The sequence below is a fragment of the Mangifera indica genome, chromosome 4, assembly GCF_011075055.1.
Source record: "Mangifera indica cultivar Alphonso chromosome 4, CATAS_Mindica_2.1, whole genome shotgun sequence".
NCBI lineage: Eukaryota > Viridiplantae > Streptophyta > Magnoliopsida > Sapindales > Anacardiaceae > Mangifera > Mangifera indica.
In genome coordinates, this window is record NC_058140.1 from 14,353,674 (window position 1) to 14,377,350 (window position 23,677).

The window sequence follows — 23,677 nt, forward strand, 5'->3', positions numbered from 1 at the left end:
AAATTATATTTGGACTAGATGATATTCATGCATAATCCTCAATAAATTTATCAAGATGTTCTACATAGAATTTATATGCATTAGTTGATGGGATGATTTGGAATCTAAATTTATACGATTTGATTGCTTTTTGTGCAAAGATGGTTACCTGTTTAATGAGATTTTTGGTCATTCTTTATACATGAATAATTCATTATAATTGGCTAATATCAGGTACAAGAATAAAATGCAAAATGTGGTATATATAATGTTTTTTTCTGTTGTTCTGCTACCCAAATAGGAAAATTTGGAAGGTAAAGGCTGAAGGAGTTAGTAATCTAAATGACAAACCGAAGACATAATCTGGTGGTCATTGTTTCTGTTAACAATAAAATGACCGGGTTATTGAGATACAAAATGTAGCACCATGTGGTAGCTGAGAGGAAAAATAATCCTTATATATATTTTTTAATGTTATTCTGAGAGAAGAAAAATCTTGGTTCTTTCTTTTACGGTTGTGGGAAAAACCTTGATTCAATCTTTTATTGCAATTAGGAACCAAATACTAGAAACATGTAACAGTACAATATTTTTTTACTTTTAACCCTTCCTAGGAGCTATAGCTGAAGAAGAAATGAATTTTTCTGTAGTATGATAACTGAAAGTTACAATGTGGATGGAGTTCAAGCTACTGAAATCTTTAATCACCTACAAACTATATGGATTTCTTGTTCGTGGATTTTGTTAAGTTGCAAAAACATTTGAGGACTTGTTTCAACTTAGTGAGTCTATACATAATCCTTTACTTTTAAAGGTTTTGTATGTTTGATTGATTGCTATTTTCAGGGAAGCTCTGCTGCTGTGAATAAAGAAGAGCTTGGAAGAGCCACTTGGATTTTTCTTCATACTCTTGCTGCTCAGGTTTTCTTATTGCCATCACTTTGGCATCTTGTTCCTTTTTCTGTTGGTTCTCTTCCTGAAACCTGTTTATTGGAATTATGGCTGTTAATGGCTTATGGTTTTTTAGTATATATTTATTTCCGCTTTCTTCTTCATAATTCTGGCTGCTTTTGCTTAAGCCCTGTTGAGAAGACGCTTTTCTTGTAATCCCATATTCTGCTTTCATAAAAGCAACAATGTGACAACATTTCGATCTTTTCCTCTTGATACTAATCTTTATCACCTAATTCTTTGCAGGTAAACTACTTAACTGGGTTTTGCTTCAGTCATAATTATTATTGCCGAGTAAAGTATCATTGTTGCAAAACTTGACACATGGGTGTATCACCAGACAGCATAACTAGAAAATTCTTTGTTTTGCATAGACCTCAAAAAGCCTTTTCTTTGCCTATAGATGACAGAACAAAATGATATATATAGTTTCTTGTCTCAAACTCCATTTTGGTTCATCCCACCACTCTCAATGCAACATCAACATGTGCAGACGGGAAATTTCTAATGCAGCTTCACCACAGTGAAGATCAAATCACATCATGATGATATATATTTTTCAACTATGAATTATGCCATTGCTTATGTAAATGGGAAGAATTTTTATGACTTTGTTGCCGTTCTCAGTATCCAGAAAATCCAACAAGGCAACAAAAGGTGGATGTAAAAGAACTGGTATGACACTCTAACCAAATTTTGTTCTTTCTTAAGCTTATATTACTACCATTGCCACTCCACTGACAATGGAGAAAAAACAAGCCCAAAAATAATTAAAAGTTAAGACTTCAAAAAAAAAAAAAGATAATATAGGAAGCTTTGAAGCTTTGTTGGAATTGTAATTCAGCAATGAGACAGTTCGTGATGCCTGCAAGCTTCTGGTGAGCTTGCTTGAAGAACTTTAGAATAAGTTCAGGTGGAAGGGTTATCTTAACACCCTTAGAGACAACATAAAGTAGTGCTGATAATTGATGTTACTGATTTGATAAGCTTCTGGTGAGCTTGCTTGAAGAACTTCAGAATAAGTTCAGGTGGAAGGGTATCTTAACACCCTTGGAGACAACATAAAGTAGTGCTTCAGCACAAGCGGTCCTTCAGGTTTTGGACAAAATTTGGGTCAATTTTGTAGAGCATGCTGGCATTGACTTAACGTAATTTGTTTCAACTTTAGAATTCAGAACTGATGCTGAGGTCAAGTTTAGTCGGCTTAACTTTTTTGGACTTAATTCTCACATTTGTTTTATATTTGTGGACTTGACTCTGATTAAAAAAAAAAAAATGGAGATTTAAACTGGATTTGATAATTGATGTTACTGATTGTCCTTATTGGCTATCTAGATTAACTGAGAGGACCGTATTCGGCTTGCAGATGGCTATATTATCTCAGATAACCGCTGCAAAGATTGTGCAGATCACTTCAAAGAAGTCCTAAGGTGCCATCTCTTTTCCCCCTCCCTCCTCTGCATTGGTTGGTATTTTAGTCATTAATGTGATTCCATTTTCTTTCTGATAACCATGATCCTCGCCCCCACAAAACATTTTGATCCATCGGAACATAAAGGAAAATGATGTAATAACAAGAATTCAAAGTAATAAAACCACGGTGAAAAACTCAAACTCATAATTATGATTAAGTTTTTCTTTAAATATCTTTAATTATATGAGTAGATATTTTAAAGTTTGTATTTTAAAATATAAGTATTAGTAGAGGGGTTAAAGTTATGAAAAAAATAAAATTTAGAATTCTTTGTTAATAGGTTATCAAACTCTAATATTAATTATTTTTTATTAAAGATGAATTCACATTGAATTGATATTAGTTAAATTATTAACTTAATTCATTCAAATTTAAAATAAAAAATCATGAATTGAGTTTGAGTTCGAATCATGAGTATACGATGCTATCATACTCGAGCTCTAATCATGGGGGTTGCTTAGCTCCACAGGTTTGCGAACTTTGTCTTGATTTGTCCTGATGGCAACGGTTATCGAGATAAGTCTATATTCATGCCTACAGGTGAACAATGTGTTGATGGCGGCGAACCAGCTGACCCCCACAATTGAAAAATGCAGTAAACCACGAATTAGAGCTTTAATATTAGATAGCACAGGAAAGGAACTGACTTCATCAATAAATTTTCTATCTTTTCTAGCTTATCAATTATCATCTTCTTGAAACATGAAGTGAGCCGTCCGACAAGTCAGCTCAGCCACTAAAACCCACTTCTAACACGGTTGGCTAACTTAAGACAAAGTCAAATGAAGGTAAGGAAGGCTAACTGTTGGTGATAGAGATGAGTTTGTTGTTTGGCGAGACAGATTGAGTTTGAGGGAGAAGTATCATCACAATCTTGAAGATCATAAAATTGAGGTGAAAGTATCATCACTCGGGCTCAAGTTCTTGTATGCGATACTGAGCTCATGTAAGTCAAGCTCAAGCATCACATATCATATCAAATTCAAGCAGCACCCACCACATCTAATTTGAACTCGTGTCCTTCAAAAGCTTTAGCTCAACTCTTCATATGTCGATCCAAGCTTGAATACTCTCAAATTTGAACTCGGGACTCAGTTTAGACCCAACCTTATATTTTGTATCTATCTCTTTCTATACTGATGGACACATGATTGGTCCCCTATGACAGAGAAAATCCTGTACAGGCCCGATCTCAATACGAGTTCTCCTAGTGGCTGTGTCATGTGCATAATGTGGTTAATAGAAGGTAACTCATAGTCCATTCTTTGTTGATAAAAATTTGCTGTTACAGATTGAAGGTTTATGCTATACTATGAACCTTAACTGTAGTTGAACTGAATCCCCGATTCGTGTTAACATTTGGTGAAATAAACAGCCCAGGCAAATCGGTTTTCCCCTGTGATCGAGTAGACGCAAGGTGGGGCAAGCTGGACTGCGATCAACGTGCTTGCGGTCTACAGGGGGCGACAAATGTTTGGGCATAGACATACCGAAATAGCCGATTACCAAATTTAAAAAGAAAAAAAGGAATGAAAATTTAGTTAAGTACTTTCTCCCGTTGAAAATATTGTGCTTAAACTTGTTCATGTACATAGCAAACAAGAAAAATGGAGTAAAGTACACCACCAAAGCTCATATTTTAACTGTCTAACGTTTTAGCCTCAGCTTCATCATCTTTGACCTTGGTAGGTTCAGCCATCCGAATCGGTGGCGCTTCACCAAATTTCAGTATGTAAGCAGTCTCATGAACAGGCCGCAGTTGTGGAATCACTTGAGCATCCAAATATGCATCGCAATTGAAACACCACACTGACAAATCGCTGCTTCCCAACGAAAAAAGTAGAAGCAGAACTTCAGAAAAATTATCATTAAATATAAAACAAAAAAGATTGTAGATCATACCTGTAACTGAGTGCTACAGAATGGCTAGTCTGGTGGTAATGCTGAAGCATATGCTTATTCACAAAACGGCTGCAAAGCACATCCTTACAGCTCAAGCATAACCAGTTTTCAGTCGGATGATCGCACCTTATACATTAAAATTATTCCACAGGTTACAAAATGCAAATTAAAATTTCAATCTCGAGATCTTAGTTCAGCGTAAAAGGGCTAACCTGTTGCATGGTGTATCAGGAGTTGGTATGTGCGCGAGATCAGACGATAACGAGGTCAAGTGATCACACGACGTCAGAGCTTCCACCAACCCAATTCGGCTCCAAACATTAACGACTCATCCTCCTCTCCAACATAAATTTCCTGCAAAAATCACTTCAAATCAAATAGACGATGACGCGTTTTCATCTATAACAATATCGAATATACCAGCGGAGTAGATGAAGAGGTTCCTTGATTCGCCATTGACACACAGTGTTTTGGAGCTTTCACTGACGTTTCCTCTCAAACGTGATGTCGTTTTTGTTTTTTAGGCTCTTTAAGGTCTAGCAAACGATTTATGGGGCCGTGTAGCGTTAACCAAGGGGCTGAACTATCTGAGCTGGGTCGGATCACAAAAGGTCGATCCGGTTTTTTCTATAACTCTTCCGGCCCAAATAGAATTACACTCACGTCACCCTATTTATATATGCGTAATACGCACCAGGTTCACAATAGAAAACTAGGGTTTTTGACGCAACCGTATAAATTTTTCCTTTGCTCAAGACGCCAATCCCCTCAGCAATTTTCTAGGGTTTTCATAAGCTCTCTGCGCAGCAGCCCTTTATTTTGTTGAAGAAGCAAAAATCAATCATGGGTCACTCCAACGTTTGGAATTCTCACCCCAAGAACTACGGGCCTGGTTCTCGTACTTGGTAATTGAAAGTTTTCTTCTCTTTCATATTGCTGTCTTTTAGTTTGAGAGTATGAGGAAAAGGCATAAATTGGTTCGGCTGAAATCATTTTATGTGTTAGCTTTTAAGATTGAAGTTTAGTTTTCTGATTAATTCAACGCTCAACTTCTGCTAATGTAGGTACTGTTGTGGGTCTTAGTGTTTAATTTTATTGTTCAATATGACATTGATTTCATAATGTTGAGGTTGCTTTTAGTTGTAAATTGAATATTTGAATTACCTTTATAATTTAGAAAGGAAAGCATTTACCCGCCCCTCATGACTCTGCATCTTGAAGAGGCTCAAATGAATAAGCTTGGTTATGTAGTGATACCAATTAAGTTACTAAGTAGTTTTGGAGATGTCAACTGGTTTTTTCATAATGAATTACTGATGCTGCTCTTTAACCTTGTTGGATGTCAATTCCGTCAATGGATGCTTAACTGTTTTGACTGATGACTATTATTCTATGTTTTTAAGGACTTTTTAAAGTTATTTTATGTATTGTGTTTGTAATTTTATACGATTAAGCATCATTATTCCATTCTTCTTTCATGTAAAATTACACTGGGCAAAAGATTCTAGAAAGAGTTTGGTTATTCTTTAGTGTGGTTCATTACTCTTATTATGACTTGCTTAGTATTGGGTACCAATTATTCATGGGATTCTGAAGATTTGTATTCTGATATTTTTAATTGCAGCCGTGTATGTGGGAACCCTCATGGGTTGATCAGGAAGTATGGGCTCATGTGCTGCAGACAGTGCTTCCGTAGCAATGCCAAGGAAATTGGATTCATTAAGGTAACAAATTAGTAGTACTCTGCTGATGATTAGGTCTATAATTTGTGCATTATATGATGCCATTTATTCATTTTCGTCGCACTGATTTTCTTTTCCTTATTTTTTTTTTCGCAGTACCGCTAAAGGATTGAGAGCTTTACCAAGAAGAGTGGCGACTTTTGTTCTGATTAGTATGATAGTGGTTTTGGTGCAAGTATCGCCCCAGTAGTGGTTTAAAATATCGAGGAACACTATGATGACCTTATGTTTTTAATTAATTTGAAGGTGATTTTGATGTGATTGTCTAAGAATATTTGTCATTACTCTTGTAACTTGAAAAAGTTACCGTTTTAATGTTACTTCTGTAGTCGCCAGTATCTCTTAGTACTTTGGAGCACAGAGCTCAAAAAGTTTTCAGAAAAAATGAAAGCAGGGAACTTAAGTTGTGGAGAACTAAACTAAGCCCTATTCAGCTAAGAAAATTTCTGAGGCCATTTTAAAACTGACCTATTTTTGACTATTGGATGCTTTTGGTTCTATTCTGTAAATATGTTGAAACGTAACGTTTTAGCAACTGTTTGGTTGTTAAGATACCCTTGAAATTGACATTATAAAGGGTTTCACAGGAATATTGCTGCAAATAAATTCAATACACACTGGAACGAATTCTTTTCTCGAGTTGTACAATTATTGGCAGTGAAGACGGTAAAACCGCAGAGTCCAAGTGTGAATTGGTAGGGTGCTAAGTTCAGTTTTTAATCCTACCTGCCATAATTTCCTCACCAACTGAGAAATCTCGGATGGGCTCGCTTTCGACCAGACGTAAACTTTTTGCTCCTCGGGCTTCGCTTTAACACTAGAACCTATTCGCTGGCTCTCGTTTCCTTGCATTTAGACAAAAACCCCATTTCCATCTCAGGAAAATAAAAACATTTTATATTTTTTAAGTGAGTACATTGACAAGTATGAAAATGACTGAAGTCCTGGGTTCTGTTGTTGGTGGCTGAGGCAGCCTGAATGTTCCTCATAGCTGAGCTGCTTCTACTCATGGTAACTTTTTATAATCCCAAATACAAGGTATAGGATTGGATCCCAGGTCGGCTAAGTTTCTCACACGAGGTTTGAATGTTTTTTAGCCTCCCAATCTCCACAAGAAGTTTTTGGAATGAAATTTTCTCTAAGTTCATATATGTTGATATCAAATGCTCCATACTTGCTTGTGCTTTGCCTGTTAAAGTAATAAAATTAACGTCGAACAACTAAGATATTGTCTGGTTCTAATAATTCGAAAGAAACCTTTTTCTGGTGCGGGAGTCTAATTCCAGGCTTGCACAAGGAACCTTTCCCTCTTTGCTTTAACTGAGACTAATAATCAAACTTTCTATATATAGAAAACAAAACCTTTTTCACGGTTCATGAACGCTAATGCTGGGCATGTAGATGATGTAACCCTTACCAATTATGGCACGATAATGTGTTTTTGAAGCAATAACACATTATCACCAACCTTATCATATGTTATGTTTTCACACTTTATAGGATAACACATCAAATTAGAGGTTAATCATCATCAGGGAAATGAGAATTAAGCATCAAACATTCTCTTTACGATCTACTCTGTAACCCTTCTACCTGCTAAAGTTACACATGATTTTCCCATCAAAACAAATTAACTAACTTTAACAAAGGTAAGAAAGTCTGGAATTTCAGCCAAATTTGACATTGGATGATTGCCAATTATGCCAATTCAATCAGATCTTGCCATTTACATCTTATCTACACTGTAAACTTTGATTTGGTTAATACATCGTGTATGTCAATATGCCGAGTAAATGTATGTACATTTTTTCAAATGATCACAGACATGAATTCCTTCACCAGCAGCAGTGGCAATAGTGTGACAGCAGTTACATCAGTCAGTGAATCTTCCATCTCTATGCTGAGAAGAAGGGTTTATCTTCATGGCATCCAAATGTAGTTCAAATTTTTGGACACTGTATATCTTATTTAATTTCCCAAACAAATGCACGGATTGAGAATGGCACTCCTGTCATGCCATAAATTCCAAAGCTGACCCCTCCAAATAGTCCCCAGCCTGATGGCTCTCCTTCGCGACCTTCACCAGGTTAAAACTTTTACAGAAAGAATTCAACTTTGAAATGGCTATGCCCTTTTAAGATAATTATTAGTTTTTCAATTAACCAGCTCTGTTAAGGTCTGAAGGACTCACAGCTCAGTCAGCTGTTTTGAGCCTAATCAAATGGCAACTCTTTGCCCGTGTAAAAGTAGAGGACTTCGAGAATTTTTGCAGTTGTAAAAATAGTCATTAGCCTGTTTGCTTCTATCATGTTAATATTCTTCATGCATTTGATGCATGTATTAATTTGTTCTTCAGCTTCACATCTCATAATTGAACAGGCTGCAGGTGAAATATATCCATTGGTGAGATATTTTATGTTGCAACTTTGGATGCTTTCTCCTTTAGGATATGACAATTCAAAGCTTCAATGATAAAGGAACTGATCTGTGTTTGAAAAGAAACCCAAAGGGTGCAGCTAGAAATAATTTAAAAAGGAATAAATCAGGTTGGTAATGTATTATTGCAGTCACTTTGGCTTGTTTCTGCTTTCATTCTGAGTTAGTTTGCTTCTCACACAATTTACCTGCCTCACTTGAGAAATTAACAAGAAAAAGTAATACTATATATACAAACAAATTATACAAATTTTTATGTATAACTTGATGTAGTAGTATCGGACTAGGTGATTTTGAGGTAAAGAAAAAAGGTAAATAATTTTATTATCTAATCAAAAACTATCACCCAAGGTTGTACACAAATGTTTGTACCATATGTATAACTTTATTCTAAGAGAAAAATGGATAAATAAATAGTGGGAAGCATGTGATGTGCCAAAGTTTGCAACTCAATTGACAAGAGGTGTAGGGATAGCTCCCTAAAAAGTTCCACTATTCTTTAGAAAAAGAAACAATTAATAAAGATAGAATCTTTGGTTCTAAGAAAGTCTATTGCCAGCCAAATTGAATTATAAAACACATTTTAGTCATGCACAAGATGTAATTTCTTTTGATAACAAAGGACTCACAAGAATTTAGCCAAAGGGTTAAGCAAGAAAGCAAAGGAATATGTGCGTGTAAATAAACATCACTTAGTGGGCATTATTGAGTGAGTCTTAAGTCACATGTCGACAACATACTAAACTTTCAACTTTGATTATGTCACAATGTAGACATAGCTTAACAAACAAACAAAAAAAGAAATTTTGTTTTAAAAAAAATAGTATTATGTACACAAACAATGATATGTCATTATATGATTAGATAATTAAAAATTAAAGATAAAATAATACCTAATCATATAATAATAAATCATTATTTATTTATATCATATTATTATTTAAATAATATCAGTGATCATCTTACAAATAAAAGGAAAGGTGAAAGAAGGCAATGAGATGGTTTTAATTGTCGGCCATTAATATAATCATAAATCATTAATCATTGAATTTTGTTTGGTTGCATGTGTGGGCTAGCAGTCTAGCTTGAGCATCACTATTCTGTCCCGTTTAATATTTTGTTCCTGAGGTTTGAGTTAAGTTTAAAGTTTCAGTCTCTATTATTATTATTTATTAGCAACAGAAGAGATCAAAATGTTACTGGAATATTTTACAAGGCTTAAGGACAAAATTATGGGTAGTCTGTCAAAACACCCAATAAAAAAAAATATGAGAGCTTGAGCAAGATATGAGACAGAGATTCTCATGTGTTTTATTTTTTTTTTCTCCTGCTTTTTGTACTATTTTAGCTATATATATTGATGTGGGTATTGATTCTATTGTTTATGATGTTACCAGTCTGATACAGTATTATCCAATAATTGATTGTAAGTAGATGTGCAACCAAGTAATAACTAAGAAGGGCAGGATTAATGAAAGCCAGATCAAAATCCAAATTAAAAGGTACTGCAATTGAACAAAGTAGAATGATGTTTGATTATTTCACATGATAATTAAGTTATTATAATAATCATCGGCGAGTAGGGAACATCACTTTTAAAAAATAGTTTGAATGATAACAAATGAGATAAAATATAAGTTTAAATCTTATATAACGATATATCAATATTAAATTTTTGATTTATCTAACTTAATAGTTATAAAGTCGATTTCGAAATCCAAAGTTTGTTATGTGATTGATTTTTACCTAAGCCCACGTTTATTTGCCCATCCATCATTAGAATTTAAGCGCTAATTTTATCAGTTAAAAAAGATATTTCTATTAATTTGTAAAATATATATAGTGAGAATAATCTTACTTACATTTATCATATACAAAGAAGTGTCATTTGGTTCTCCAACATCAAAATTAAACGTCAAGATTCTTATCTTTTCATAAAAAAATTAAAACTTTAATATGCACTACTCTGATAGCCAAAATAGTATTTTTAGGTGTGTATAGACAAAATCACTCTTAAGATGATGTAATGTGTTTGAAATAAAAATTGAGATGATATGATTTGATTGAATTTGTCTTGAATTATACTACTCTAAGTGTGATTCTAATTTATTCTCTTGATACAATTCTGCTAAAAGTGCATTTCGGATAGTATAAATTGATAATATCATACTTAGAAATGTATTATTCAAACTAAATTACGCCATGTTAAGCGAAATATAGTTGTATTATCCTATCTTAGGCAAGATTTTTGTGGAATCGCACCATCTCAAATGCTATTATGATAAAATTGCATTATCTTGAGTATAATCTAAATGGGTTTTCACTTGTTGGTTTACTAATGATGAATATTGTTAGTGATGTTTTTTTTTTTATAAGTAATAATCCAAAAAATCATTATAAAGGTGAAATTGTTATTCAAGTTTAGTAAATATGGTAGAATCAAAAAAGTATATTTTTTTAAGTGATGGAAGCAAGTTAATAAACAAATTTCATAAAGAAATAGATGATAGGTGGACAAATGTTGTTTTTGTTGTGACCTGAAGTTCCACATCGCTCCCGTTCTGTCTACTGAGCGTGTATATAGGCAGAGGCCAGAAGCCCTTAACTTGAACGACACGTAATAAAATCGTGAGGATCCTAAAGATCTAAAGCGTACAATATCTAGTGGCTCATGTAGGTTCTGAACCTGGGTACGGGCCTGAAGCCCTATCCCGCTAGACACGTATGAAAACCTTGAGGATCTTGAAGATCCAAAACGGACAATATCGATCGAGCTATTTATAACAGTTTTAAAACTTAAAGGGTGAAAAAATTACACTTTATTATATTATGCTGTAAAAAGTGAGCATTATGAAGTCAATCTTGTAAGTAGACAAAACACAGTGAACAACAGACAATTATTAATTAACTCTATTTTAAAACCTCAAAGACTTGGACACTAAGACTACTACTGATGAATGACCATGTTAGTTCAATTTTATAGAAGACTATTTGGTGATTATTAATGAATGTCCCAAACTGGAGCTAACGCTGTAACATTTTCATAACAGTTACCTAATAGAGACATTAACTTCCTTAGAAATGAAATGTTTTTAGTGTAGACACAACTCCATCCATTTAATTCAAAAACAGTGAGAACACTGTAAATGTGACCAAACCCTATGTAGTCTGTAAGTACAAGGGTAAGAAATTTTATGTTATTCAAATTGATTATAGTACAATAATATTTAGTTTGAGGTAGACAAAAACTACAAGATCACTATAGAAAAATAATGATCATCAGTTTTTTATGGTAGACCTAAAACATATTGACAATTTAAAAAATGATTCAAATTTCCCTATAAGAAGAGTCCTTCTAATGTATCTGGGTTCTTTTTTCATCTCAAATCATTGTTGCATCTAACAGAAGGATATAATTTGGTGGCTTGCAAAACATACCAAAAAAGATTTAAAACAAGTAAACTAAATGAAGATTCTTTTAATAAAAACGAATAAAATTTACTATGAGAACACTCTTTAAGAGACGATATAAATCTAAAAAAATATCGAATTTTTTATAAAAATACCCAAAAACTCTCTCTAGTTGGTATTTCGCATTTAGTCTAACACGAACGTAATAGGATAATCAATTATTTAATGTTGACTATCATCTCCCCATATCCTTAGGTTGAAATAACATTACAACAATTAATCAAATATAATTATAAGTATAATACGACCCATCACCTTCCCATACCCTTAAAGTCGACTGTCATTGCTTTCACTTTCCTCTGGTCAACTTAATTTTGGCTTTCAAGTAATCCTGTACACCTACTCATTCATTCATGGCTTTCCACTACATGGAGGAGGTGCACTTAAAAAACAAAGAGAAAAAGTTGATGATAATTTCTAGAGAGGAAAATGCGTTGAAAGCAAGGGAAGTGACACAGCATCTTAATTAACCAAAACATTAATATAGTATGACCTTAGCTTAGGTTTCAATTATCACTAGGCATTTCTTTTGTCTTTTCTAAATACCCATTTAAATTTTGAAAGCCTTTTCAGTCACAACATCAACCATTCATTTGCTTGCTTAAGAGCTCCTTTCGTGGAGGTTAATTTTGCTCATTCATTCATGTCTTCCCTCAGGTTCTCTCTCTCTCTCTCTCTCTCTCTCTCTCTCTCAATTAATTGCTTATTTATTTATTAATTATCACCCACCACCAGATCCTAATCTTCATTTTTCATATTATATAAAAGTTGCATAAACACCTCAATTAAGTGCTCTATTTTGAAATTTGTATCATAATGTAAAACGTCCATGGTGGTTTATATTTGTTCAATATGAAGATTATGGCTTTCATTTCTTGGATTAACAAATATAATTCTTAATTAGTAATTACCCATTACATAAAATAAAGGTTTAAGAGCAAAAACACACTTTTGATTCTTATTGCCTTAAAATCCTCCATTGACATGCTAACCAACTTTGCTACAACAAGGTCAAAAGTTTGTACATGAAAATGAGGGCAAACTCAATTTTGATTTTTTATTTAACTTTCTCTATAAATCTTAGAGTGACAAAATTCTCAATTGGAGGAGAATTTTCATTATTTAAGCTTGATAAACAATGATTTATTTTAATTTTAAAGCAAGAAAGTTTACTTGTATAATATGTATATTAATATTAGTATCATTGAAGACCAATTATGAACACCTGTTAAAAAAAAAAAATTATTTGATTGAATGATAAAGACATAAATACAATTACATGTTTAATAAACAATAATTAATGCTTTCTTAATTCCCAAAAACTAAGATTAAACTAAATTAACGTCCTTCCAAAGATTCACAAAACCCAAGCTGCTACTCTCTCTTCTTCCCATCTCACCACCTCACCTACTTTCTTTTTTCTCTCTGAGAATTCACAAAGTTTTGATCTTCTCTCTTACCTATAATGCTAAACCAATTTTTGGTTGGGGAAATCTATTAAATATTTAATCTTTTTGCAGGCGCTTGAAATGAACAGGAAGAGTTGCTTTGTGGTTTAATGAGTGGAAGGGTAAAGTTGAATTCTTGAGAGAAGAGGCAAGCAATGTGAAGAGAAAGATTTTGTTCACAGAATGGTGGCTGCCATTTCTCAACAAATAGCAACAGCAGCTTCTTCAACCAAAAATGGTGAGCCTCGAGAACAAGAAGAAAACCCAACAACTAGTTCACGAACAAAACCTCCTCTTTTGCCTTCTGAGAAAGACAATAATGTACGCATTGGGGTTAATAATCCTAGAAAACCAAGAGGTAGGCAAGTCTCTTCTAGATATATGTCTCCTTCTCCTTCCTCTTCCTCTTCTTCTTCAACAAAAACAACGATTGCAGCTAAACCCCCCAGCCAAAGCCAAAGATTTTCATCTCCACTCTTGTCTCGTTCTACCAATTCACCTTCTACACAAACTACATTTCAATCTTTAGCTCCTAAAAGATCACAATCAGTTGACAGAAGGCGACCAATTAGTATCACTACTCCACGTCCAACAACGCCGGTTCCAAACTCTAAACAAGCCAATGCAAGTCAAGAACTTTCAACTGCAACAAAAATGCTTACCACTTCGACTAGGAGTCTGTCTGTTTCTTTTCAAGGAGAGGCGTTTTCTCTTCCTATAAGTAAAGCAAGGGCAAAGGCTACTCCTGAGAGGAGAAGAGCCACTCCTGTTAGAGATCGGCCATGGCCGAGTCGGACCCGGTCAGGTAATCCGGCTTCTAACCCTTTAGCAAGGAGTTTGGATTCTAGTGTTGAGAGTAAGAAGTTGATTGGGGTTGGATCTGGGTTGGTGGCCAAGTCGTTGAACCAATCTTTGATTGAACATGAGAGTAGGTTGAGTTTGGATTTGAGCAACGCTAAGCAGAACCCTGATGGGAATTTGTTGGTAAATGAGTCTGCTGATCTTTTAACATCTGATGATACTGATAGTGTGTCCTCTGGCAGTACCAACAATTCTGGAGTGCCAGATTCTGGTGGTGTTCTTTCGAGAATGAAAAATGGTGCTCGTGGCATTGTTGTTTCTGCAAGATTTTGGCAAGAAACCAATAGCCGGTTAAGAAGATTACAAGATCCAGGGTCACCTTTATCAACTAGCCCTGGGTCAAGAATGAGTAGTAATCCATCAAAGTACTTGCAATCAAAAAGATTTTCTAGTGATGGTGCAGTGAATATGTCTCCAAGAACAATGGCTTCTCCTATAAGGGGAGCGACTAGGCCGGCATCTCCCAATGCAATTTGGAATGGTCCAGGTTTGTCTCCATCAAGGGGAATTGCTAGTCCTTCTAGAGTGAGAAATACGTTTGGTGGTGCCTTGAGTTGGAATTCTAGCAACACACCTTCAATTCTTAGTTTTTCTGTGGATATAAAGAGAGGGAAGATGGGGGAGGATCGAATTGTTGATGCACATATGTTGAGGCTTCTGTATAACCGCTACTTACAGTGGCGGTTTGTAAATGCTAGGGCTGATGCTACCTTCAGGGTGCAGAAAACGGATGCAGAGGTATGTTAATTGGTTTTCAGAATTTTTTTTTTTTACTAATTGATGCTTACATAAAACTTGATTTACATTTGAGAGTGTCATATATATGGTTCATCCAGCTGAATTGTATTTCTGTGTGAAAAAAATACAATGGAGAAATAAGTTTTTTTATTGGATGGATTATGTGGTCAAATAAAGAATGTAGTAATGTATTGTAGTCATCTTGTGTTGCTTTTGTTCAACTGTTATCCAACTGCATTGTAGTTTGTTTTGACAATGGGATTGTAAATTTGGAATGCAAAGGCTATGTCTAGTATACTAAATGTAGCATTGTTGCCTTTACAGGTGAATCATGTTTCTTTGGCTAGGTAAGTTGCATAGGTATTTGTTTGAGTATTCATGGGGTAGATAATTTATAGGAGTGCACTGAAGGTGATGTGCAATGGTCTTCTATGATTGTAATGAGGTCATAAATGGGTCATTGGAGAACAGGATAGTGGATAAACATGGATTTTTACTCTAAACTTCTTTGGCCTATGTGAGCTTTCACTTTAATGTCTTTCTACTGATTCAGTGACCTCTATGTCATTTATAAATTTTTTCTTATGTGGCCTAAGATTGTCAATTGATGGTTTCTAGGAATTATACAATTGAACTAAATGTGTTCTTGCTTACTAAGAGTCCCTTTCAAGTCCAGGTATAATTTTCTAGAGGTGTTGAATCTTCTGTGTTTTGAACTGTGAGCCAATGAGTAAACGTGAATCAATCTTAGTTCACCATTTTGATGGCCTGAACTTATGGAGTTTGGATTATGTTTGATCATTGGAGTATATTGTTAATCTGGTTATCATGAAATTATGGTGTAAGTAACTTTTTTGAAGAACTGATAAGATATTTTTTTATATCAAACTGAAGAAATGTTATGCTTTGTAGTATCCAGTTACTAGAACAAAATAGCATGTTATTGTTCTTAGAACTTATTCCTGCCCCCTGCGAATAAATAAAAATTGCATTTGCTCGTATATTTAGCAGTTGTGTCATCTAAAATCTTTTGTTGTACCAGAAAAATCTGTGGAATGCATGGGCAACAATTTCAGAACTACAACATTCAGTCACTCTCAGAAGAATCAAGTTATTATTGCTGAGGAAAAAGCTGAAATTGACTTCCATCCTCAAGGGACAAGTAAGAATTAGAATTTCATTCTTCTAAGGTTCTAAATGTTGCAAGCATTGACAATGAGAGATTCATGAGGTTATATCACACTTTTTTGTCTATTCTGTACCTGGTTCTTAAAACCTGAGAAGTCACTATCAATTTGTTTATTAAGAAACTATCAACTCCTACAATTGCATGACTGGAGTAAGCTGAATAATCGACAAACTATGAGGATCTTTCTATTGATCCACCGCGTAGGTGTTCATGCAAATGAAAAAAATTTAGTGTATTATATTTATGGCACTTGAAGATGCAGAACTGCAAATTAGGACCACACTCTTAATGGAAGTTACATACGCATATAGTGCTCAACTATAGGAAGAAGTTCATTGTTATTATATTTTATATACTTAATCAAACTAATTTTCACTACTAGTGCAATCCATGTTTTGAAACTTGGACCGGACCAACTAGTCAAACTGGTCTGCCCAGGACCTTGTGGTCTGTCCCGTCCGGATCGATGTTTAAACTTATATGAGCTATTGGATTAGATTGACCTGATGGTTGAACCATGCAAATCACATTGGATCACAATTCAACCATTATACTAATGTTCACATGACAACCATGTTGTATTGTAAATTTTGTAATTGTTGAGACTCAAATCGAGTCCTAGCAATTGAAAGGAATATGCACAAGGAAAATGCTAGCCGTGAGACTAAAACTTAAGTCTGTTTGTATGGTGGCAAATTTGTAATCAAGCCAAATTCATTTTCCATTGCTTTAATTCAGATTAATATGTATGTAAAATTTTAATTCTATTGTTGACATCATACTAACATCATCGATCAGTTCGTTGGACTGCTTAAGACCCAAATGGGCCCTTTGAACGGGTCAACACCTAGTTCGAGTTTCAAAACATTGAGTGCAGTGTAAATGAAGGAAAAGGAATGTCCTTTTACAGATTGCCGGATGTTGTCCAGATTATTGAAGTTGAGCTTTGGCTATTACAATGAGAAAGTTTTCCAGGTTTTGGGTGATGGTCCATTAAACTGCTTGGTTTTGTATATTTGCCTCTGGGGCCTAGGTGATCACCTTTGTTTTTAGCTCTAACTTGTTCTTTAGCTTGTTATCCTGCTCTGCTTTAAGATAAAGACTGTTTTTTAAGGAGTTGAAATTGTTGTTCTAGAAGTAATTTCTTTTGCTTATGGTTTGAGGACTGCAGGTTGATTTTGATTAATCCAGGAAACAGCTCACGGAACCATATGAGCTCTTTATTCTTTTTGGCCTTCTGTTTTCTTAACTTCATCTTTGAGTTAGCAGCACTGAACATATATATTGATTAATTGAGAAGCTAGTGATCTTGGTTTGAAAGAATGGAGATGTGAACGTTAGACATCACGGGAGTAAAAAAGAGGAGTTTGCGATTAAACAGAACACCATAAGGACATGGTTGCTGGTGTCCAACATGGATTTGACTGTTTGATTTGACTATTAGTGAAAATTAGGATTGTGGTTTTAACTGTCATGATGTCTTTGCATACTAGAAATTCATGCTTACTGTCCAAGTGCCTGTCATCACAAAATGACATATATAGGTGAATCTTTAGTTGGTTATTTTATGTCGTTATAGTTATTACCTATTCAGTGCATAATCTAACACCATTATCCTACATGTCATCTGACCAGCATTTTCGTATGGATCATTTATATCTGTCATTGACAATTTAACTGAAATCTGAGAATCATGTTACAAAGGCTGTAGGTGCTACCATTTTAGCAATTATATTCAGTAACCTGTTATTCTCCTGAAGACCCTCCAAAATACTGTTTTGTTTCTTTATTTGACCTTAAAATTTTCTGATTTGTCACATGACGTTCAGACTAGTTCCACTATGTACGAAATTAATGTAATTCCATCATACTAACTGGCATGATGGTGTGGTTTGATATCATTATCAACCATGAGAATTTTTTTAGTGTACATAAAATATTTAAGCTGCCTCTTCAGGATGTCACATGGCAAATGCACATAATATTCTAGTCTTTAGCATACCTCTTCCCTGGTTGGTCAGTTTCCCTTTATTTTTTGACTTTGTTTAAATTTCTATCTAACCTGGTCTCTGGAATATTTCATATAAATAGAAATTTACCCTTCTATTTAGCTAATTGGTTGTGATTTGTTAGTGTGCTGAACTTTCAGTATTCAAATGACTCTATGTCTGTTTAATTAATTCTGATAAGGTATACTGCTCGGATGGGTCAAGCTTTCAGCTTTACTCAATTTTTTTTATTTTTTTGCATCTGCTTGCTCACTAGGATTTTCGGCAAAAAATTTTTTTGATCATTATTTGGTTTGTCTTTTCAGTTTCAATGTTGTGCAGTTTCCCAATAGACCAGGAAGGAGTGTAAATGATTTGTATTTTGTGCGCTTATTTTGCTTCTACTTCTTTAATGAACAAATTATACCATACAAAACTACAGCTTACACATTGTGTAAAGACTGGTAAGTATATCTCAGTGTCAGTCCTATAAACCACTCTCCTGCATCACTGACCTTGTTTTAGATACATGTAACTGAAACAGGCATCTTCTGCATTGAAGTTTAAGAGTTTGATACCTTAAGTTATATCTCTCAGTAAGGGTGAAGATCATTTTAATTAGAGAAAGAGGTGGACCAGGAAGACTGCATTAGAGAGAAGAAGTTTCACTGATGTTTCTCTACACCTTTATATGAGAAGTTGTCTCGCAAAGTTGTATTCTCTTCAGTTTGTACACTGCATTGTTTTTTTCATGAGAGAACTTACACATTCCTGCCCTTTTTGTGTGGTTAAGCAAAGTGAGATAAAGATAAAGAGCAAAATCTGGTGACTGGAATCTGTGAACTTTTAAGCACTCCTTCTAGAAGGGTGATTTGTAATTGTGAGAATATAACATGTATATTCCTCTCCCAAGGGATAGGCATTCATTTTAAAGCCATAAATTTTCTGAAAATGGTAGTTGCCTTAGGGTCTAAAATGATGTGTTTGAAAATATTTTAAAGATTTTGGCATTTGTTCTCTTGAGCATTTAGGTTATTTTAGAGGGTCTATACCTGAATATTACACATGCATAGCTACACTTTTTTTGTCATTTCCTTTTTTCATTCTATAATGGAGAGGCTGTAACCATAGTATAATTTTTCTATTCTTAGCTGAGGTCTGTTATATTTGGTGAATGTAGATGTCTTATTTGGAAGAATGGACTCTTCTAGACAAAGATCACTCTAGTTCTTTGCTGGGAGCAACTGAAGCTTTGAAGGCCAGTACTCTTCGTCTTCCAATTGTTGGAAAAGCATTCGTATGTGCCTACAGCCTTTCTTTTTGTTATTTAATTTTATACTGGCTTGATAACCAGTAACATTCAGTTGTATAATATGTCGGTTTCTCTAAGGTTGAAAGGATCTAACTCTTGGTTTATCATTATATTTTTTTCTGCTGTCTGTGCCCTTTTACATAATAGGCTGATATCCAAAAACTCAAGTATGCTATCAGTTCAGCAGTAAATGTGATGCAGGCAATGTCATCCTCCATATACTTGCTGTCATCAAAGGTAAAGTATTCAACTTACTACCGTTTCTTAAAACACCTTAACAGTCAGTTTCTTATCAAATTTAAAAGGGAAAAAAGGAACACCAAATCACTAGAAAATAGTCCACAGCGATAATTTTATATATAAGTCTTATTCTTGTGAAGGTTAAGAACTAGAATGCTATGAACCCCAAGAACATCTATGCTGCAGCCATTGACTGTGTTCTTTATTTGTGGTAAATAGAATGAATAAGTAAAATTAGGACTTGCTGTTATCTTCTCACCTGAGCATTTCCTCAATAGTATACATATCATTAAAGTGAGCCAAATACAATGTTTTAATTTACTAGATGTGTGTGTTAGCTATGTTGATAGATGATACACCAGATGAAGAAAATAGAAAATGGAGCAGCTTAAAATTTCATATATTCTTTAGATATTGAAGTAGCTATTGAATGGTACAGCTATAATTTGTATAGCCTTATCAAACCTGTCATTTGATTTTGACAGCTAATTAGATCTGACTGGTTATGAAATGAAACTACAGGGACTATGGTAAATAAGACCTTAGTTTCTGTAGTGGGGCTATACCTACTTTGTCTGCTTGCAGAAGCTGATATGACCAAACAATAATTGTGAAATTGTCCTTTTTGCCTCTGCTGTTTTCAATTGCTTGTTGTGGGCTTTGTAAATCCAATAGTGACCCCTCAGTGAAAAATATTTCATCAGGATATTATTGAAGGGAATATCTTATTTTCTTATAGGAAACGGAGAAATGATAATGTTTTAGCTCCCATTGGTATACCCATGCACTTTGGAAAGAAGGATTATGTCTCTCTTGTTTAAGTTTAGTGAATGGAGACTGTCAACGTTTCAAGGTTATTTCACTTTTAGTGAATAGGACTATTCTAATTAGTGCAAAGATTGTTTCCACCGCTGGTGCATCATTGCTTTACCCAACTGGCATGGTTTTTATTGCTCATGGAGTCTAGTCCCCTACTATAGCACCATAATTGAAAGGTCTTGATGTGGTTTCATCTTGATGATGAAGAATAAGCTAATATAAGTTCTGGTTAAGCTGTTGTTTATAAACAAAGGGGGACATAGAAGCAATTGTATCGCACATAGGTCTGAAAGCCACTTGATTACATTTTCTTGACCTCACCATACCACATCTGCCCAAAAATAATTACCATAATGTACAAAACTCCTTGTATAAACTTACTCTACAAACTGATGTATTATAATATAATTAGATAAGTTAAACTTATAGACACATTAAAGTGGATGATGTGGCAAGCATACTAGGTTGTCGCATTAGTTCGTGTGGCAAATTTGTATATGTAGTATTTCTTCTGCTTATATATCTAAATCTGTGTGTTGTTTGCAGGTGGAGAATATGAATTCCCTGATGGCTGAACTCATGAATGTGACTGCAAAGGAAAGGATTTTTCTTGAACAATGTAAAGATTTTTCATCCACTTTAGCAGCAATGCAGGTAAATTGGACTTTCTGCTGTGCTTTTTTGTAATAATTTCCACTTATTATGGATATTGAACTATAAAAAAAATTTCTTGTAACAGGTTAAAGATTGTAGCTTGAGAACACATATAATACAGCTAAATCGTGTATGAACAACCCAGAGCCTGACAACACGTGTGTAGAACTTATCTTATTTGACACAACTCACTCAAAACGCTAACATTACGACAACCCTCTTCTTTTTCATGTGGGTAGAGGCACACTGGAGGTAATAAGAATGCACTGAATAGCTAGTTTTGGCTTCTCATTTCTCATTTTTGGAACCGGTCATGGTCTCCTATGCATGTATTCAATGTATCTTTATATCAGAATGTTACAAAATGTGGCGATTCCTCCCCTAAATTAAGGCTGTATACATTATTAACTCTTCATGGTCTTCTGGCAAAAGAGAAGTAATGCGTATGTATATTTGTAAAATTCATCTTATCCCATTAAGTTCCTCAATGTTTATCATGTGTGGTAATGTGCTATTGCTATGTGCGGATTGATATTTATATTTGAACTAGTTTAGCAATTTGCAGTGTGGCCTTTGATGTTTACACGAAACCGGCTTTCTTGCCAAAACTAGTAAGTTGAATGCGACGATATAGGGCAGTAGCTGGATATGAAGTTAGCAGTCTTCTATATTTGGCAGTTAGTGGACCAAATTCCAGTCTGATGGATGCTTGGTTACTGTACTTTTCACTGGCAATGACTTTGTCGTTTGGTTATCTAACAATGACTGTGTTGTTCAAAAATGCATCTCACGTTTATGAAGATAGCAATTAAGCATATTACATATGAGTTTGACTTAAAAGTTTTTAGGCAAAATCCATGTACTGGAAATTTTATTCAAGAACTTACGATGATTGAAGATGATGAAGTAATTTATAGAAGGATTGCATTGGGTTTTTTTCTTTTCAACGTAAAGGGTTTGGAATGATTTTCTATCAGAAATGTATAACATAGCAGCAGGTATTCAGCGAAAAAGGATTTAAAAAACAAAGGCTGACAAAGTCGACTACATTGACTGTTTTTATGAGACAGCTCACATACTGTACTTACAATTTGGAACTGAGAAGCCAGGTGCCCACTATAACTTGCGCTGTCAAAATTTTCATTTCATATTCATAACGTAGGTATATGATTTGAGTAACACTGTATATATTAAAAATATAGAATACATAAATAAATATATAATTATGTGTGTTATTATGTAAATGATATTATTTTATCTTTAATTCAAAATCATACAATCAAATGATAACACATATTAAATGTATATCTAAAATAAGTATGTATAGTTTTTATTGTAAAAATTAATATAAATACGGGTAAAAATATAATGTATTATTATATAATTGTATATTATTTTATTTATAATTTAAAATTATGTGTACTTATTTTAGACACACAAATAAATACACAATTTGTGTGTTGTAATGTGATTAAATGTTATTTTTTAATTTAAAATTACACAATTAAATATATATCCAAAATGGGTATGTTAGTTTTATTGTAAAAAATATAAGTACGAATAAAAATATAATATATTATTATATAATTAGATATTATTTTATTTATAATTTAAAATTATTTATTTATATGATAATATATGTATCGGTGTTTATACTTATAATTAATATATTATATTAAACGGGGGAATAAATTATTATATAATATGGTAAAATATTTATAACTAAATATATTATGTATAAGATAATAAAATTATTTTATCATATTTATCACTAATATTGCATAGAGAATAAATCATTCTCAACAATTGAATTTAAAAGTTCTAATTTGCAGTAATTAATTAGAAAGGATCAACTTTTTGGTTTTGTTTAATGTGGTAAAAGGGACCCTTCTTCAGAGCATGCATTGACATTGCTGTCTACCAAAACCACAAGTGGGTGAATATTTGGTACAATTGCTTCATGTTGGATATAAGACAACTTTATGTCTCTCTTGAATAAATTAGTAATCTTTTTCAAGAATTATTTAAGATACAAACTCTTGGGAGTCATTTTTCTAGATATATTTGACCAATTTATAGAGCAAATTAGCTTGATAAGGCTAGGAAAGTCACAATGGTGCATTATATTGTTATTTTCCTCTTAGGCATAGAAAATTTTGTAGTTTCCTATAACAAGAAGGTTGATTAATGCTATAGATAAGTTATATCATATAATATCAGGCATTAGAGGAATGGATTTAATGCACTACATAGAATTCACTTGAATGTTTTCCCAATCCAAGGTGAATATTGGGGCAACTGGAAAGTTAGAAGTGGGTGATTGGTCCACCAAGCAATAATGGACAAAACCATTATCACCCACTTCACTAATTTTTTCACTTCTTTTAAACATTTCATTATTATTGAAAGTGACCAAAAACAAACAGCCTTATGCTCCCAACTCCTTCAATTCTTTCTCTTTCTTCCTGCTGGC

General features: G+C 33.9%; 3 protein-coding genes and 1 pseudogene across 6 annotated transcripts; 3 read left to right on the forward strand and 1 right to left on the reverse strand.

Moving 5' to 3' along the window:
* Nucleotides 1–649: 649 nt before the first annotated feature.
* Nucleotides 650–3,888, forward strand: LOC123214322 (annotated as a pseudogene).
* A 52-nt stretch (nucleotides 3,889–3,940) lies between these two features.
* LOC123214323 (histone deacetylase 6) lies at nucleotides 3,941–4,762 on the reverse strand. The gene is given in 5 exon segments (XM_044634074.1): nucleotides 3,941–4,224; nucleotides 4,307–4,432; nucleotides 4,519–4,603; nucleotides 4,606–4,660; nucleotides 4,727–4,762. Coding segments are annotated over 5 exon segments (483 nt in total). The 3' UTR covers nucleotides 3,941–4,043.
* A 245-nt stretch (nucleotides 4,763–5,007) lies between these two features.
* Nucleotides 5,008–6,386, forward strand: LOC123212923 (40S ribosomal protein S29-like). Its single transcript, XM_044632167.1, has 3 exons — nucleotides 5,008–5,211; nucleotides 5,931–6,030; nucleotides 6,145–6,386. Exons 1-3 carry the CDS (start codon nucleotides 5,150–5,152, stop codon nucleotides 6,151–6,153), a joined length of 171 nt encoding a protein of 56 aa, XP_044488102.1. The 5' UTR covers nucleotides 5,008–5,149; the 3' UTR covers nucleotides 6,154–6,386.
* Nucleotides 6,387–13,293: 6,907 nt separating this feature from the next.
* LOC123214878 (QWRF motif-containing protein 2) lies at nucleotides 13,294–21,701 on the forward strand. 4 transcript variants are annotated; one of them, XM_044634885.1, is made up of 6 exons: nucleotides 13,297–15,002; nucleotides 16,045–16,164; nucleotides 19,360–19,476; nucleotides 19,639–19,728; nucleotides 21,097–21,204; nucleotides 21,290–21,701. In XM_044634885.1, exons 1-6 carry the CDS (start codon nucleotides 13,587–13,589, stop codon nucleotides 21,338–21,340), a joined length of 1,902 nt encoding a protein of 633 aa, XP_044490820.1. In that variant the 5' UTR covers nucleotides 13,297–13,586; the 3' UTR covers nucleotides 21,341–21,701. The 4 variants fall into 4 exon arrangements, 2 of the variants coding, with proteins under 2 accessions (XP_044490821.1, XP_044490820.1); XR_006501906.1 differs by lacking the exons at nucleotides 19,360–19,476; nucleotides 19,639–19,728; nucleotides 21,097–21,204; nucleotides 21,290–21,701 and adding exons at nucleotides 18,506–18,643; nucleotides 18,705–19,353 and having other exon boundaries at nucleotides 13,294–15,002; XR_006501907.1 differs by lacking the exons at nucleotides 19,360–19,476; nucleotides 19,639–19,728; nucleotides 21,097–21,204; nucleotides 21,290–21,701 and adding exons at nucleotides 18,506–18,643; nucleotides 18,724–19,353 and having other exon boundaries at nucleotides 13,294–15,002.
* The last annotated feature ends 1,976 nt before the right edge of the window (nucleotides 21,702–23,677 follow it).